Below are 17,850 nucleotides of genomic sequence, written 5' to 3'. Positions count from 1 at the left end.
GGTTGCACTACCATCAGATAAATGAGACGTTCAAACAGGACAGGAAAATAGGATTTCAGAAAGAGAAGTCAAAATTAGAAACAGAATTGCTGGAACCCAATACTAAGAACTTATCAAAAATGTATAACTTGCTGTTAAAATGGAATACACAGGATGAAATGGTGAAATCAGCTATGATTAAATGGGCACAAGATATCGGTCATGATATCATGTTTGCTGACTGGGAACAGTTATGGACCACCGGTATTAAATTTACTGCATGTAATGCCTTAAAGGAAAATATTATGAAAATGATTTACCGGTGGTACATGACCCCAGTCAAGCTTGCAAAAATATATCATTTGCCTAGTAATAAGTGTTGGAAATGTAATGAGACTGAAGGTACTTTCTACCACCTCTGGTGGACCTGCCCAAAGGTTAAAGCTTTCTGGGAAATGATCTATAATGAAATTAAGAAGGTCCTTAAGTGGACTTTTCCTAAGAAACCAGAGGCTTTCCTCTTGGGCATGGTGGGCCAAGTGGTGCCAAGGAAGGATAGGATTTTCTTTATGTATGCCACTACAGCAGCAAGAATTCTACTGGCAAAGTATTGGAAGATGCAAGAATTACCTACTCTGGAAGAATGGCAAACAAAGGTGATTGACTTTATGGGACTGGCCGAGATGACGGGCAGAATCCGGGACCAAGGGAAAGAGACAGTGGAAGAGGACTGGAAGAAATTCAAAATATATCTTAAAAATAATTGCAAAATTGAGGAATGTTAAGATGTCAGGGGGTAAGAAGTAAAGAATTGCAGCAGTAAATAAAAAACTTAAGAAATTTTTTATGAAAGGGAATTAAGACAATGGACCTAAGGGTTGCTAAAGAATTATTAAATAAGGATGCAGGGATGGGGAGGTATGGGGAAGTCAAAGAAAAAAGGGTATGAACCGATGAGCTTGAAGTTATACTGCTTTATATTGTTCTTTATTATTTGTGTGGAAAATTAATAAAAATTATTATAAAAAAAAAAAAAGATAACCTCACTGCTCAAAACTTTTTTTATAAAGAGTGCAAGCCAGAAGCACATGAGCCACTGACTCAATACAGTGGTACCTCGGGTTAAGTACTTAATTAGTTCCAGAGGTCCGTTCTTAACCTGAAACTGTTCTTAACCTGAAGCACCACTTTAGTTAATGGGGCCTCCTGTTGCCACCGCGCCACCGGAGCACGATTTCTGTTCTCATCCTGAGGTAAAGTTCTTAACCGGAGGTACTATTTCTGGGTTAGCGGAGTCTGTAACCTGAAGCGTATGTAACCTGAAGCGTATGTAAGCCGAGGTACCACTGTACTGCCATCTCCACAGGGACATAACGGTTTTTCCAGTGGAAATTTTTGAATTCGACCCTCAACTTAGCAGGCAGGAGGGATGGGGACAAAACGACTTCAGCTATTTCTACCTGCCTTTGGTTCTGGCTCCACCTGCTGTCGGGCTCTCTGCCTGCCTGCCTGCCTAATCCATAAATGCTGATGCCATTTACATGATTTGGAAGACAAGCCGCTGCTGTTGTGGCGGACGCTGTGCGCTACCAAAGGCCGAGGAGTCCCCCGGCCTCCCATTTTCATGAATCAAAACATAAATCAAAATGTCTCCAGCTTCCAAGATGGCAAAGATGAACTTGGAAACCGTTTTGTTTGCAACTGCTTTAAGTAACAGAAAAAACTGGGTCTTGGTCTTCAGTCGCCGCCTCTCTTCTAGGGCCGCCGCAGCTTCTGCAGGTGCCCCAAATGCAGCCGCCTCTGGTGAGGAGCCAGTTCAGGAATAGTACCCAAACGCTCGTAAAAAGATGTAGCGGAGGAATCACCCCAGTTTTCCTATTGGCCTCCTGTGAAGCCACTCTTCCATCCCTTGACCAATCAGACTTCCCAAAAAATAAAGCCCACCCCTCCTTGATTAAGGCCTCTGTGTGGATGTGTTTCTCTTCTCTCTTCTTCCTCGCGGGTCCTTTGCCTGTCAATCAATCAAGGATAAGCGCAACACTGCCCTCAGCTCCAATTGGCGATTGGGCTAGTCAATTCGTGATTTCACGCCTGCGATTGGGCTCTGAAATGACGTCCGTCCTTGTCAAAGCCGCTCTTTCCCATTGGGTGAGCCCGACGCAGCAGGGGTAGGGCGGCGATTGGCCAGACGCCGTGCCGATCGGGACGGAGGCAGCTACGCAGGCGGACCACCCTCGCTCTGATTGGTCAAACGGCGTAAGGACCGCGCAGGGGTTGGTCGCTCGACAGCGGAGTGGGCGGGCCTCATAGGGCGGTGCCCGGGTTGCTGAGGAGGAGGAAGATGGCGCCGTGAGGGGGGTCCCAGCCGCTGCCGCCTCTTTTTTCTATCCGGTGAGTGAGCCCAGCGGGGCGGGCCCGGGGTCGTGAAGAAGTGGGAGGAGAAACCAAGGGATGGGAACGCGGGGGCGTGCGGAGGAAGAGGAGGGGTCTGTGCAGTGGGAGGGGGGCCTTCGAGGGAGGGGGCCGAGCGCGCGAGCGGGACTGAAGCAACTGGGACCGGAAGGGGGCGGGGCTAAGACGAGAGCCCGCCTCCTCGGGGGACCCATAAGAGAGAGGGGGGAATGCAAGGAGTGGGAGGGGGAGATGGGGCTTGGGGTCGTCGACTGGTTCCTGGGGTCAGAGGGCATGTGGGGCGTGGGAGCAGAGGGGGTTTGTTTGCTTTCCCCCTGGGCTCGGACTTTTAATAGCAACCTGATATCAAGCAGGTGAAGCTGTCTGCAGGTCCTCTGCTTTCATGTTAGCAAAAAAGGTGCCTGTCTCTTGATAAGCTTCTGTATGTTAGGCTGCTCTTGAAGGTACATGAGTGGTAGTGGTGGTAGGTTTACTAGCCTTAACGATGGACAGAAAAGGGGGCCATAGCCAAGGGTATTTAGAAGGTGTGCAGGAGATGGGCAGGGACTGAGCAGGGGGCAGAAGAAGATAAGCACTGGATGCAAAGGTAGCTAGCAAGGGAAAGAGGAGCAGGGCAGGGATAAGTGGTTCAAAGGCAGGCATTGAACTGGGGGGACAAAGTGTACAGGGAGACACGTGGTTATTGGGTGTAAGTGATGGGGGGGGGTCCTCATACCAAGGGAAAAATAGGTGGGTGAATTGAGTTGGGAGGCATTGGATAGTCATGTAGTAGAAAACAGAATTTGAATGTGACGAAGGAAGTGCAGCAACCAGTGGAAAGGTGCAAAGATAATTTGGTGGCATGGAGAAGGATGGGTTCCATATGTTTGGAAGGGCCTAGGTTGTGCATTCGAAAGAAGGAGGTTGATGGCTGTTAAGTCAAGTAGCACAAGTAAAAGGTAGGTATGAGAGGGTGCTTGAGGGTTGATGTGTTGGTGGCTGACTACTGGGTGCACGTATGGGCATGTGGTTATAGTATACAGGGGTATAGTGTACAGGAGAAAGTGTGGGTGGCCCAAGAGCAAGAGAGAACATGTGGTCATGGATCCAGGAAGGTATGGAGAGAGGTGGGAATGACATACACGTGGGACAGTCAGTGGCTATAAGGGGGTGGGCACATACTTAAATAATAGTGGGGAAGCAACAGGCATAAACCAGCATAGATTAAGAAGTCCATTGATGTTTTTGAATAAAAGATTGTATTCTTAATTTGTTGTGAGAATTATAATGTCTCTTTTTCAAAACAACAGTGCAGCTTTAAATGAAACGAATTCTAACATAAGCAACCATTTTAAAGTCTACACTAACTTCTAATGCCATACATTACTTAGGACCCAGGTATCTGCTGGACCATCTTCTCCCATAGCAACCCACAAGTCCATTATGATTGTCACTGGAGACCTTTATTCTGGTGCTCCTCTCTATCTAAAGTGTGGTGAGTGATGACTGGAGAGAGCCTTTTCCATGGTGTTTCCTGACTTTTGAAGCATTCTCCCAAAGGAGGGCTCCTCCTGCCCTGGAGACTTGATTAGGCACCAGGCAAAGGTGTTTGTTTCCCCAGACTTTTAAGAACTGCTGATTTAAGCATTTTTAATTTAGAACCGTTAGATTTTGCTGTTTATTTGAATGAGCAATTGCTGCTATATGATTTATTTATTTATTACTAGATGTGGTGTTTCTTACTGTTGGTCACCAGTCATCGCCATATATGCAAGATGTACATTATATAGATAAAGTAATACATTATAAAATAGAATCCATGGATTGTATCCAGTGCTAGTCAGACTAAGGTAAAGGGACCCCTGACCATTCGGTCCAGTCATGGCCGACTATGGGGTTGCGGCGCTCATCTCGCTCTATTGGCCAAGGGAGCCGGTGTACAGCTTCCAGGTCATGTGGCCAGCACGACTAAGCTGCTTCTGGCGAACCAGAGTAGCACACGAAACGCTGTTTACCTTCCCGCCGGAGCGATGCCTATTTATCTACTTGCACTTTGACGTGCTTTCGAACTGCTAGGTTGGCAGGAGCAGGGACCGAGCAACGGGCGCTCACCCCATCGCGGGGATTCGAACCGCCGACCTTCTGATCAGCAAGTCCTAGGCTCTGTGGTTTAACCCACAGTATCACCCGCGGCTAGTCAGACTAGAGCCACTGAAATGAATGGACATGACTAATTATTATTTTCAATGGGCTTACTTGAAGTAGAATTTAGTTGGATACAATCCCATGATACACTCAGACATGCTAAATTATAGAGGCCCCTAGGTATACTGAAGGTATGCCTTCTCCCTTTCCCCCCGGTCCCATATATAGTATCTATCCTCACTGTTCATTTTTTATTTAGTCAGTTGAGACACATAAAAAGAACACTGTAATAAATTGGTTAGTCTCTATGATGCTATAGGACTTGTGTTTGATACAGAACTACCCATTTGGAATTTGTCCCTATTGAATTCACTGGGACTTGCTTCTGTGCCACCACAGTTAGGATCCCCCTCCCCAACCACTTTAGACTAAGCATTCCCAGATCCTCAATCCTTTCCTTGTGCCTTTTTAGAGTCCCTTTCCCACTCTTGTGTCTGCTGGCACAACATTCTCTAAAATTGTACTCCTTGCTGTGTGATGTGGGATGGTGCAAGGAGAATCTTGAGGATCCTACCAATTGAAATAAGTGGTTTTGTGGGTCTCTGGTAACTGGGTGTTTTTTTTTAAAGAGTCTGAGCACTAGTTACTATGTACAAATACTGATTTCACACACTTGTTAGTTATTCTAATGGAATGAGGAAAACCATCTCAAAGAACTGTCATTTCCCACCCCCCACCCCAATATAAGTGCTTTATGCAGTATACACACTAGACTTTCTGGGGGATGCCAGTCTTTCCTCTGGAGGAGCTCAAAATTAGCTATTGAATATTTGGGGGTATCTCCCATAAGCATGGACCCCTTCTGCACTTAGGAAGTGGATTCAGTGGTGACTCGGCTAGTTCAAATTTTTTATTGCTTTTTCTGTCTGAAAGTGGGAGGGGGGCATCCAGATCTTTGTGGCACTCAAAGAGGAGCTTTTTACATCTGCTGACCCGTGCTATTTCCATAGCCTAGTCAGAACAAAGAGTAAAAGAGGACTGTTGCCATGATCTTGCATTGAAATATAATGTTGTGTGCCCTATTTCAGTCCATCAAACACTTTTTGTGTTTGTTCTCCACTAACTTCAGTGATTTCTTAGGCTCTGACTTGGGCTTGGTAGCTTTTGCTCATAGGTAAGTAGCAGACATGTTAATCCTGGCCATGTATCATTTAAATCAGAATTCAGGTTGAAATCCTAACCTCACTTGCCTGGAAGTAAGCCCCATTGAATTCAGTAGGACTTCTGAATAGGCATGGTTAAGATTACACTTTCATCACCACCGTCATGCTTTCCTATATCAAAATCTGTTCACTTTCACTCAGTATGATGCAAACAAAATCCCACCTCCCCACCAGCAAGACTCGCAATATACTTTCCTAAGCAGCTGCTAACTACTCATAGCCCCACATGGTGCAAACTAAACAGCAGAAGTTTAAAGCAGGCAAGAGAGCAACCACCTCCTGCAGAAAAAAGAAGGGGATGTGGTTATTTTAACCATGCACTGGGAGTCTAGTCCATGTCAGCTTGCTCTGCTCTTGTTTATTTGTGTTTGAGACTAGGGTGGATGCTACTTTATCCATGACTACCATGCCAGTTGGCAGAGGTGCCAACTTGAATAAAATATTGTGGGGGGCCCAGGTAAGCCCCATCCCACATAATTGATCACATGACACAGTGCACACACCCCATTTTAATGGAAATATCCATCAACTTTGTGGGGGCCTGGCCCCCTCAAATATATTATTGTGGGGGCCAAAGCCCCCATGGACCTAGGAGTTGGCTCCTATGCCAATTGGAAACCATCTCAAGACTTCCACCAAGACTTTTGATTCAGTGAACCCTGTAAGAGATGTCTGGTCTCTTGGGCATTGGTCACTTTTTGAAATGCTAAACATGCATTTAGAGCAGGGGTCAGCAAACCTTTTCAGCAGGTGGCCGGTCCACTGTCCCTCAGACCTTGGGGCGGACGGCGGACTATATTTTGGAAAAACATAAAAATGAACGAATTCCTATGCCCCACAAATAACCCAGAGATACATTTTAAATAAAAGGACACATTCTACTCATGTAAAAACACGCTGATTCCTCGACTGTCCGTGGGCCGGATTGAGAAGGCGATTGGGCCGGATCCGTCCCCCGGGCCTTAGTTTGCCTACCCATGATTTAGAGGAAGTCATTACATCAAGGGTAGGGAACCTAAGCCCCTACAGATGTTGCTGGACTACAACTCCCATCATCCTTCACTATCAAATCATGCTGCTTGAGGCAGGCAGGACTTGGAATCCCAACAATATATGGAGGACCACCAATTGCCCACCTATGCTTTACATGGACTCTTTGATGTGGGATCCAGTCCTAGAGACAGCTGCAAAGACACAAGTTAGGGTACATGTAAAGGGACCTTAGTTAGTATTCTCCACTGAGCAAGCATTGGCCAATATGGCTGAACTTTTTCTTCACCGGGAGAGACTTGCTTAGCTATCTGGGAAGTGAACTGCTGCCCATTTTTTCTCCCCGCATGCATTTGAATGTGAGAAAACTATTAGCTTTCCACAGGTCTTGGGCAAATTGGTGTTTCTCAGCCTAACCTACAAGATTGCTGTGAGTGTACATGAGATAAGAAATATGAAGCACCTAGTTCAGACTGCCTCTTGTCGCCTGTGGTGATTAGTATGTTCCATTAGATGAGGATAAGAGTGGCGAACTTCATTTGTACTGCCAAGGCTCATTTTCCTGGTTCTCAGCAGCAGGCAACCCTGGGATGATGGATATGCCTTGAGAGTAGAATGGGCTGGATACAAATTTGTTAAATAAATCAAGAACACGGTTCTCCAGATTTAGGCTATGGATAACATTTTTTTCTTGGGACTTCTTTCGCACATTTTATTCCATCATGGAACCCTACGCTGCATATGGGTTGGTTCCCAGGAGGTTTCCCACCCAGACACAGACCAGAGGCAGACCCTGCTTAGCTTCTGCAATGTAGCGCATTTGTGTGCCTTCAGACCATACCTTAGACCTGTGATCAAGAGATTTAAATATGCTTTAAAAAATGAAAATAATCCTAAGGCTCTCTGATTTTTGTGGATATTGCCATTGTGGATGCAGGCCTCAGTAAACAGTTAAACATCTTTCCTTCTTGCAGATACAGAGGACAGCATGGCTGCCACTGCTGCTGTCAGTCCCAGCGAATACTTGCAACCTGCTGCTTCTACAGCTCAGGTAGGTCTTTAAAATGTTTGTGTCTTAGTAGTGTCACTGCATGAGGAGACATGAATGCTGGTTCCAGTTACAGGATAGCAATGCTTGTGTGGTAGGGTCCTGGGCTGTAAGTAAAGAAAGCATTGACTGATCAGCTTTTGTAGAACTGAAGCTCAAAGGCAGATGATTCACTCTGCAAAGAAAGCCTAGCTGACAGTCAAGTCCTACCAAGTTTCCTTGATCTTGCATGTTCAAAAAAGCATGTGGGATATTACTGCTTCAGAATTCAGGTGGCAAATGCTATGTTTTAATGCTCTCCCATGTGAAAGTGGTTTCTGTGTAGAAAACATGTCAGAGAAAAGGCTATGTCAGAATGCTCTCCTCTTTGTAGAAGCAGGAATTCCTGCCATTCTGAAGTGGCATAGTCCCAATTTGGCTATTCCATGTTTTCCTATCTAAATGTGTAATTGGTCCCAATACATGTTTAATGCATACCCACCCTTCAGGTTGGGTCGGATGCCCTATATAAATATTCCTTGGGTCAAGTAAGCACCATTCCTGAACATTTGGTTGATGAGCTATTAACTAACGGAGGCGCTTTCCCCAAAGCCTTTGCTCCTGACAACCCTTTCTTTCCCAGATGATTAGCAAAAAAAATGAGGCAGAGAAAGGTATTTGCATTCTATACGTCTCCTGGCCCTGATCAAAGAAACGAGAGGGCATGTACACCACAGGGATTCAGAATCCTATGTGAAAGAGCCCAGAACCACCCACTCAAAACACACAAAGGAGGTGGCCTGAAAAAAGCATGCGCTGCTGTGATTTGCTGTAGAAGTTAGAAAGGCCTTTTAAACTTGGAACTATTTTTTTTAGGTTTTTTTGTTTTTGGTTTTTTTACAAACCCAAGTTTAAGAAGTCTTTCTAGCAGCTGTGGCAATGGCACAGGCATGGCTCTGAGAGAGACGGCAAGCTTCTGGCAGCTGCCGTGATTACTCCTTGTGGGGTGCTACTGATCATACAGATCCATCATTGCCATGTGGCTTTTCTCCACTGTTAGCAGTGGCCTGGAGGAGACCTCATGCCACTTTCTAACCCATGTGGCAAACAGGAGTACCAACTTGAATAAAATATTGAAGGGGCAAGTAAGGCCCGCCCCAAATAATTAATCACAAGACACAACACACACACACACACCATTGCATGGCAATGCCCATCAACTGGGGGGGGGCAGCCCCATCAAATATTTTATGGGGGGCACTGAAGGGACCTTGACCCTTAGGAGTTGGCTCCTATGGTGGCAAGCTACTGTATAAGTACAAGTGGAGGGGGGGCATCTGCCATGTAATTTCAGTTTCGGGTGACTTCTTTCTTGCTTGACGTTTGTGTAAAGTTGACCTGAGAGAAGCATTTTAGGTGCAGAATGAACAGGAGCATAGATACTCTCTTTGAAGCACAGTTAATGTTCTGATTCCAGCCCTCTTCCTTTGTGTGAATGTTTCAGGAATCTCTTTTGTTTCCTCGCTGTCATCAAAGAGCATCTCTGTTTGCACTATAGGAAGCAGAGGTCTCTGAAAACTCCAGAATGAATATCCCCTGACCTGTTTTCATGTGCTCTCTTGGCGACGGAGAGAAATCAGCATTTATATGCTCTTGTTCTTCAAACGTGTGTGAGAGCAGTATTGAGGCCAATGCTCCTCAAAAACCCCACAAAAGCTTCTGGTGTTATTCATATACAGCAGGAAATGAAAACTTTGTTCTTTTTTTGGAAACATTAGAATGAGGAGCAAGGCATGACTATATCTTAGCTTCCATTTGGGCCTCATGGAGCCTTAATGGAAAGCAGAGGACTGGAAAATGCCTGCAATCAAGAGACAGGGGAAGTCTGTCTGCAATGTGGAGATGACACTGACTTAACTTTATAGGACTGTTGGATTTTGAGACTATGTAGGTGGAGCACCTTAGGCACTCAGGAGTGCAATATATTGTTATTCTTAGAAACTACACTAGTTTGTTGAAGTCAGATTCAGTGGTGAGATCTTCTTATTTAAGAATGTGGTACTGTGCACCCTTAGAACAAAGCCCCATATCTTAGTTGTGGAAATTAAGATACTGCCCACACATTGGGCTTCCTTCCTTTCCAGCTACGCTGTGCTGAATCTGAAACAACCTGTTTGTTGCCAGCCTACCTGTAACACAACTCTTCTGTTCCTGTAGGATTCTCAGCCATCTCCACTAGCCCTGCTTGCAGCCACATGTAGCAAAATCGGTCCTCCAGCTGTAGAAGCAGCAGTTGCCTCTCCTGCCCCTCCTCAGCCTGCTCCTCGGAAACTGGTGCCCATCAAGCCTGCTCCCCTCCCGCTGAGCTCCAGCAAGAACAGCATTGGGATTTTGTCATCCAAAGGGAACCTCTTCCAAATCCAGGGGTCTCAGCTCGGGACATCCTATCCCGGTGGGCAATTGGTGTTCACTATCCAGAACCCAACTGTGATCAACAAAGGGGCCCGCTCACCTGCCAACATCCAGTACCAGGCAGTTCCACAGATCCAGACGACATCAGGGCAGACCATTCAAGTACAGCAGAACTTGGGCAACCAGATACAGATTATTCCCAGTACCATCACCCCTTCTTCCTCTTCCTCGTCAGCATCCTCTTCCTCCTCCTCAACTCATAAGCCTGTGCCAATCAAACCTGCGCCCGCTCATAAGACCCCACCAACAGCTGTCCATAACGCAAGCAACATGGTCAAGTTAACTGGCACTGGTGGCAACGTCACGCTTACCCTGCCAGTGAGCAACCTGGTGAGTGCCGGGGACACCAGTGCTCAAACTCAGATCGTCCCAGACAGCCCCTCCAAACCGAGCAAAAAGGCCCGGAAGAAGGTGGTGTCCTCACCCCAGGCAGCTGCGATGGCTGTGACAGAGCAAGTGGAGACGGTCTTGATAGAAACGACGGCCGACAACATCATCCAAGCAGGGAACAACCTGTTGATTGTGCAGAGCCCGGGATCTGGGCAGCCAGCGATGGTCCAACAGGTGCAAGTGGTCCAACCCAAACAGGAGCAGCAGGTGGTTCAGATTCCACAGCAGGCTCTGCGCGTGGTCCAGGCAGCCTCGGCCACTCTTCCAACCGTTCCTCAGAAATCCCCACAGAACTTCCAGATCCAGACAACTGAGCCAATTCCCACTCAGGTATTTGGGGGTTTCAGTTGCAGGTCAAGAATGCCTGGAATTATGGGGTGGAATTGGGGCTGGGGTGGGAGGAATTCCAATCTTCTAAGCGTAGTAAAGTACATACCCAATGGATTGTTTGTTCATTTGAGTGTGTCTGTATGCATATGCACACACACATAATACATGCATATAAAATTTAGGGAGTCCATTTTCTCAACCAAAATATAAAAAAATGCTAAGGTTATGTGCAAATTATTTAGCAAGCAGTCTGATCCAGTAATTTTCAGTCGGCGTGTAAAAACATATTTCTGTAGTGGGGCCTGCAGTGCTTGGAAGTAATTGCTGTCCCCCGCCCCCCAACATCCCCAGACATGGGTACTAAGCTCTGGTTCCCCCACCTCACCCCAATAGCTTTATTTGGATTTAGTTCTGTTGGTTATTTTTTCACTTCTAAACTGCCCCATCTCTAGAGTTCCTGACAACATGAAAATAAGATGTCTACTTTCACCAAACCTCTTAAATCACATTTAATATGTTTTATTTTATTTTACTTATTTATAGAATTTCTTTTTGCACCCAGTGTGGCTTACAAATAATTAATATATATATATTTATAAAGCATCCCAAACATTTTTTTACTGCAGTCAGGGGGCCAAGAAAATTAGTGAGGGTTGCATTTCTGTCGTGCCATATACCATGTTAAACCTTTTAGTAGTAGTAGTGGTAAGATTTGGAGCCAGACTTGTTGTTCAGGATTAAAAAACAATTAAGTTATCTGGTGATATTAATGTCTATATTGCAATAAAGTGAAATAACTACATTTTTTTTTGAAATTGCCAAAAGTGGAATGGTGACAAGTGTATAAGAGAGTACGCTTGCCATAAGGAATTATCACAGTGATAGGGATAAGGTATAATATAGGGAGGTGGGGAGCCCATGTTCATTATGATGAAGGTATCTACACTAATGCAGGGATAGAAAATGTGTCTGTTTTAACAAAGTGTTATATAATCTACAATAAAGCTATAAAAGGGTAATGGGAGACCACCAAAATGGGAAGCTGCAGACTGCACGCTTTTTCCTTTTTGTGTCATTTATTTAGGTCTATTTCAAGACGCCTTCCGGTGAGCTGCAGACAGTGCTTCTGCAGGAAGCCCCAGGTGTAACTGTGGCACCTTCTTCCACTGCCTCCTCTGCCACTTCCTGCAGCAGTCCTGCACCCCGCAGCTCCCAGACAGGAGGAAGTACCAAAAAGACAGGGGCTCGCAAAGAACGCGCCCTGCCAAAGATCGCCCCTGCCGGAGGCATCATCAGTCTCAATGCTGCTCAGCTTGCTGCTGCTGCTCAGGCAATGCAGACCATCAGCATCAATGGGGTGCAAGTTCAAGGTGTTCCTGTCACCATCACCAACACAGGAGGTAGTGTATGTGATATGTAATGATCCTGCGATGAGCAGCATATCCAGATGGATATATCTTTCCTGGAGGGATATGTGTTGTGTGTGGTTTTTTTAAAGGTTTGGGACAACACCAGGGAAACATGGAGAGAAAAGGCATAGAGACAAGGGAGACTAGGACAGCCATAGAACAAAACTGAATTTAAGTGGAATTAATTTCTGAGTACACTTGCTTTAGGGTTGAGCTGCCTAAAGGATGTCTCTCTTGTGCCCTGCAAATCTTGTTGCACATAGTTTACGGCACATATAAAAGTTGATATGGTAGGCAATGAAACCCTTACTGCTTGAGGTCCCTGTTTCAAGCTGCTTTTCATAATTATCTTCCTGGGTAGGAGGTGCAAGCTTGGGAATGTATTGACCTACTTACCCGGAATGAGGACAAGTTGCCAAATGGATGCTGGAGAATGGCTACTTCTGATGGCCAAAGCAGCCCCAAAATATAGTGGCAGTGCTGTTATGCTCAAGAGTGCCGGAGGATCTTCTGGCTTTTGTAAGGCATCCTTATGCTATCTCAACTGCATGCGTGGTGTGTCCTTGCACATACAGCTATAATAGCACCACAGCACCCTTTCTGCTTTTGTACACTTGCTGACTGGGGAAATAAGGAGTCAGGCAACACTTATTACTTCTGCTTCTCTGAGACAGGTTATGAGAAGCTTGGTGTTCATAATACAGCAAGATGTCAGAGGAAGCAGTGGGGTGTGGGGAGCAGGTAGGGCTGTGAAGGAGAACTCCAGCAAGAACTAAAACCAGGGTCGATGGAGCTGATAAGGCTGGGGAGAACCTTGGTGCCTGGTCCCAGGCAGGAACGAAATCCTGGCATTCAGAACCCTGGATAGTTCTTCAAGCCCAGTGCAGTACTGACATGTAGAAAGGCAAGGGAGAAAAGTTTCAATGAGGGGTCTGTGATATCTTGGCCTAACTTTCTATGGAGCTTTAGTGGAGTAACTGTACCTCCCCCAATGAATCTGGGCATATCTAAGTTTCATCCATCCCTTTTCCTGCAGGCCAGCAACAGCTGACGGTGCAAAATGTCTCTGGCAACAACCTAACCATCAGTGGACTGAGCCCCACCCAGATTCAGCTGCAGATGGAGCAAGCACTCCTGGGGGACCTACAGCCCGGGGAGAAGAGACGGCGGATGGCTTGCACTTGCCCCAATTGCAAGGATGGGGAAAAGAGGTAAGGGAAGAAGCCCCTAGGCCTCTCAACAAATTGCTGCTCTGGCAACAAATGCTTCTGTTCCTGCGTTAGGATTTGGGTGGCAGCAGCAGGGTGGAGATTATTTCCAGAGGAGCGGCTGGGTTACTACTTGGTACCAGTTAGCAGTGTTGCTGCTACTTAAGTCATCCTTGGAGAGCTAGTAATCTGATCTGTGAGGTTTCACCAGGGCACTCTGCTTTGAAGTCAAGTGTTCCCAGGTCTTTGCACAAAAGTTAGACCATGCACGGTTTCTCACCCCTTTTATTTCCCTCCAGGCTGGGGGATCAGGGGAAGAAGAGGCACATCTGCCACGTGCCTGAATGTGGCAAGACCTTCCGCAAGACCTCCCTGCTCCGGGCCCACGTGCGCCTGCACACAGGCGAGCGCCCTTTTGTCTGCAACTGGGTCTTTTGCGGGAAGCGATTCACGCGAAGTGATGAGCTACAGCGGCATGCCCGGACGCATACAGGTGGGTCGTCTCCTCTCTGCTTCTCTCTCCCACCTGCACCCCTGCTCTTTGAGTCGTATAACTCTAATGGATAGGAAAAGCATTTTATAAATCCTAATTACTCTGGCATCTTCTCTGAGTCATCTGTATGACAACCATGTAAGGCAGGCATGGCCAAACTTGGCTCTCCAGATGCTTTGGGACTACAATTCCCTTCACCCCTGACCACTGGTCCTGTTAGCTAAGGATGATAGGAGTTGTAGTCCCGAAACATCTGGAGGGCCAAGTTTGGCCATGCCTGATGTAAGGCAAGCCTATGAGGCTGCTGTCTTTTCACAGATGGAGAGCTAAGGCTTGAGAGGCGGTGGCCTAGCTCCTGCTTTGAAGGTGAGCCTGTCTTTGGGCTGTACTATTTCAGGTTAGGGGGTTCCTCACCTGATTAAATGCTTCCTCATACAGAAATTAATTCCTCCGTATAGAAAATTAGATCTAAGGGAGAAGTGTTCTAGTCCAGCTTTCCCCAAACCCACCTGTTTTCTGTGTGCTGGAACTTTTATGGAAAAGTGTTGAGTTATATGTGTCCCCACCCGCAGGCTTGAGTGGCGTAGCTCAGAGGTGAGAGTTTACTACCTTGGAAAGGACTAAGCTAGATTCTTGCTTGAGGCCACCCAATGAGAGACTCCTGGGCTCACAGGTCATAGTTATAACTACCCTACACCAATTCTTCTCTAAAGCAACTGCCTCTGCGTTCACCCAAGCCTTAAGCATGTTGCTGTTCAAGCATAGCTGCTGGCACCATAACTATTGCACAGCTACTGTGGCCGTACGGTGGCTGCTAGAAGTGTGGTGGAGATTTGGGGCTCAATATGTTGTTGGGTTAAAACTCCCATCATCCCTGTTAGCCATGCTGGTTGGAGCTGCGGGGAGATGGAGTCCAGCAAGGAGAACCACAGGCTCCCTAGAACCCTAATGTGAATATCTGTTATAAGCTTTGCTTAAAGAAGGCAACAGCAGGCTGAGACTCCTGTATGCTCCCTGTAGCGCACAGGACATGCGGAAGGTGATAAGCCATTCTTGTTATGAATGTCTGTATATGTGGTTTTCATTTACTTACAAAAGCTAATGGCTTCATTCATTTTTCTGAAACCTTTTAAAAAATCAGTCCATCCAAGCCAAGTGCCTATCACCACATCTTGTGTCAGTAAACCCCACCAGTTAATTTACACGTTTGTGTGAACTTGTATCGCGCATGCCAATGTCGCTCTCGTTTCCTTCCTTTCGGCAGGCGACAAGCGTTTTGAGTGTGCCCAGTGCCAAAAGCGCTTCATTAGAAGCGACCACCTGACAAAGCACTATAAAACTCACCTGGTCACCAAGAACTTGTAGGGCTGGGTGCAATCGGAAAAGGAAAGGGAGCAGTGTGGGTGCCGGCGACCCTTTGCCATGAAGGATGGTCTCTGCGAAAGGACAGCGACATGCCCAAGCAACCCTCCTGACTGGGACAACATCTGCACAAAGAAGGGAGTAACAGCCGCTGTTCTTTCCATCGGATGACCTCCGCCTCCTTGCACACTCTGTCAGAACCTCTTGGAAGGTGCATCAGACGCTGTGGTTTCAGTCTGGGATGAAGGAGAAACAACGTCGCTTCCAAGCAAATTGGCTAAAAATCAGCACAAAGCCCAGTAGCGGGCAGGGAAAAAATGGGGGTGGGGAAGGAGTTAGCAAGGCAAAGCGCTTCCCCCCAGTGGCCTGAGGAGCCCACCAAGCGAATGCCCTGCTCCGCCGCACCAAAGGGCCTCCTTGTGTGTTTGATAGTAGCACCAGCGAAACTATACCCCACTTGTAATCTTGATTCCCTCTTCCCGCCCACCTCTATGTGCTTGTGAAGCTTTTGAATGGTGGGCAGGGAAGCCGCCCAAAATGGGACTCTCTCTGCACCCCCAGCACATTCCTACTTTATATTTAAAATTATAAATATCTATAAATATATATCTATATCTATATTAAAAAAACAAAACCTCCTTAGGAAGCCCCCTGTTTTTTCTACGGAGAAGGTTGCCTTATATTTTCCTCCAAATTATGTATTGTGAGTTTTTTTGGTTTTTTTAATTATTTAATGATTCCTCCTTTTTTAAAAGAAAGTCTCACTCCAAGGAAAGATGCAGGCACAGTCCCAAGCCGTTGTGCTAAGGCAAGAGCTCTGCACCCAGGCCTGTGAACTAAGGGAGTGGGGTGCTCTTGTGTGTACACACAGAGCTTTCTATGGTGTGCAAGCAGCAGCACTTTGCTCAGGAGAGTGGAGAAAATCTTATGTGTGAATGGGATCCCTTGTTTGTTTGTAGCAGAACTGATGGGTCAGAGCCATGTGCCCTGATGCAGACAGCCACGAGGGCCGGAGAAATCTGCTCTTAACACATGTAAGGCATTTGGCAAACCCTGTGGTGTATAGCATGCAATTCAGCACTGAACGAAAGATGCAGCTCCATGTGTGGAAACAGATTGTTTTTAATGCATTGGAGTGATGGGCTGCAACCCAGTGGGAGGTTGCAGACTGCCGAGCCCTATTGAAGTGAGCTAATTATTTGTGTGCCGAAATGCAAGCATTGTTTTTCCAGAATTGAAGGGTGTTCTCTCTCCCTCCCATTCACCTTATGTTCCATCATATTTCTTTCCAGAAAACTAGTGTTTCCTCCCGCTTTTTTTCTAAAACAGAAGTCCGATACAGCCCCTTTTGTGTATTATAGTGTATATTGTATTATAGACTATATATTGCGTTATGTGTTTCCTACATGTTTCAGAAGCATACGGCTTGTTATTTTTGAGCTTTTAAATTAAAAAAAAAATCCACTTTATTTTTTAGTTGTAACGGCTTGAAGTATGTTTTTCTTTAAGTGGCAATTCCTTGCTGTTGTTTTTAATCAATGCTATGAAATTCGGCTGGCCAGTGTGACGCCAGCCCAGAAGGGGAGGAGTGGGGGGGGGAGAAAAATCACATTTCTTGATAAATCCAATCGTTGGAAGCAAATCCAGCCACAGTTTGGGAACAAAGGATCGTTTTGCTTTGCTGCATTTTAAAGAATGAAAGAGCAAGCACATTTAGGTGGCTTGTTGAGGTATAAAGAGGTTCTAGAGAGGTGTTTTGAGACTATATGCAAGTGATCGCAAGGGCAGCTCCGGAATTTGTTGTCAGTTTAGTTTACAATGCAAAAGCAAAGCTTAGTTGGCCAGGATGTACATTTTGATTTTAAGTTTTCTCTCTTTCCTACCATCCCTTTCACAGGTACGCTTTATTAATTTCATGTATTGATGTGGCCTGTGGCTGGTGTATACGTTCCACAGGAACACACAGTGCTGATGTATTCAAAATGTTGAGCATGTTGTTGTTGGACTTTGCACACAATAGCGGCAGGGTAAGTCATCATGGGACTCCCCATTTCAGGCTATCCCCTGCCTATAAAACAAGCCTTAGACTGCAGGGCAGGCAAGGCAAACTTCCTTATACTTTGTGGATTCTTTTCAGAGGCTCAAGCCAGCAGGAAGTTCTACGGCATACGTCTCACTGAAATGAACAGAAGGTATATTTCAGTGGAGCTTGTACAGAAGAACTTCCCAATGGATTGTATGCTCTGGTTAGCTGACAGGAAGCCAACTAATCTTCCAGTGTGTGGGCTCAGAATATACATAATTCTTCCCACCAATCTCCGTCCTGTTGCCCTCAAAGTCTTGCACATCAAGGCCTTTCCACCAACTTGGGAAAACAACCATTTTGAGAGGTGGGCAGGAAAGAGAAATAAATGAACCCATGCTGTTACAC

The 17,850-nt window shown here is 46.1% G+C and overlaps 1 protein-coding gene across 2 annotated transcripts; it reads left to right on the top strand.

Moving 5' to 3' along the window:
- Positions 1–2,239: 2,239 nt before the first annotated feature.
- SP2 (Sp2 transcription factor) lies at positions 2,240–17,849 on the top strand. Of its 2 annotated transcripts, none has more exons than XM_079949602.1 (7): positions 2,240–2,370; positions 7,703–7,779; positions 9,973–10,947; positions 12,032–12,347; positions 13,393–13,567; positions 13,864–14,057; positions 15,322–17,849. In XM_079949602.1, the coding sequence occupies exons 2-7, from the start codon at positions 7,717–7,719 to the stop codon at positions 15,420–15,422; spliced, it is 1,824 nt and encodes a 607-aa protein (XP_079805728.1). In that variant the 5' UTR covers positions 2,240–2,370; positions 7,703–7,716; the 3' UTR covers positions 15,423–17,849. The 2 variants fall into 2 exon arrangements, with proteins under 2 accessions (XP_079805728.1, XP_079805729.1); XM_079949603.1 differs by lacking the exon at positions 2,240–2,370 and adding an exon at positions 2,602–3,329.
- Position 17,850: the final 1 nt, after the last annotated feature.

This window comes from Podarcis cretensis, assembly GCF_951804945.1.
Source record: "Podarcis cretensis genome assembly, chromosome: 13".
NCBI classification, from domain to species: domain Eukaryota; kingdom Metazoa; phylum Chordata; class Lepidosauria; order Squamata; family Lacertidae; genus Podarcis; species Podarcis cretensis.
Note: the sequence above shows the minus strand (reverse complement) of the source record. Positions and strands in the feature narration are given on the sequence as shown.

Bases quoted from the DNA above. Each gene is read 5' to 3' on its own strand.
- SP2 (XM_079949602.1), top strand. From the start codon at position 7,717: ATGGCTGCCACTGCTGCTGTCAGTCCCAGCGAATACTTGCAACCTGCT. The intron at 10,948-12,031 runs GTATTTGGGGGT...TCATTTATTTAG, and splicing joins CTGAGCCAATTCCCACTCAG to GTCTATTTCAAGACGCCTTC. The intron at 14,058-15,321 runs GTGGGTCGTCTC...TCCTTTCGGCAG, and splicing joins GCATGCCCGGACGCATACAG to GCGACAAGCGTTTTGAGTGT.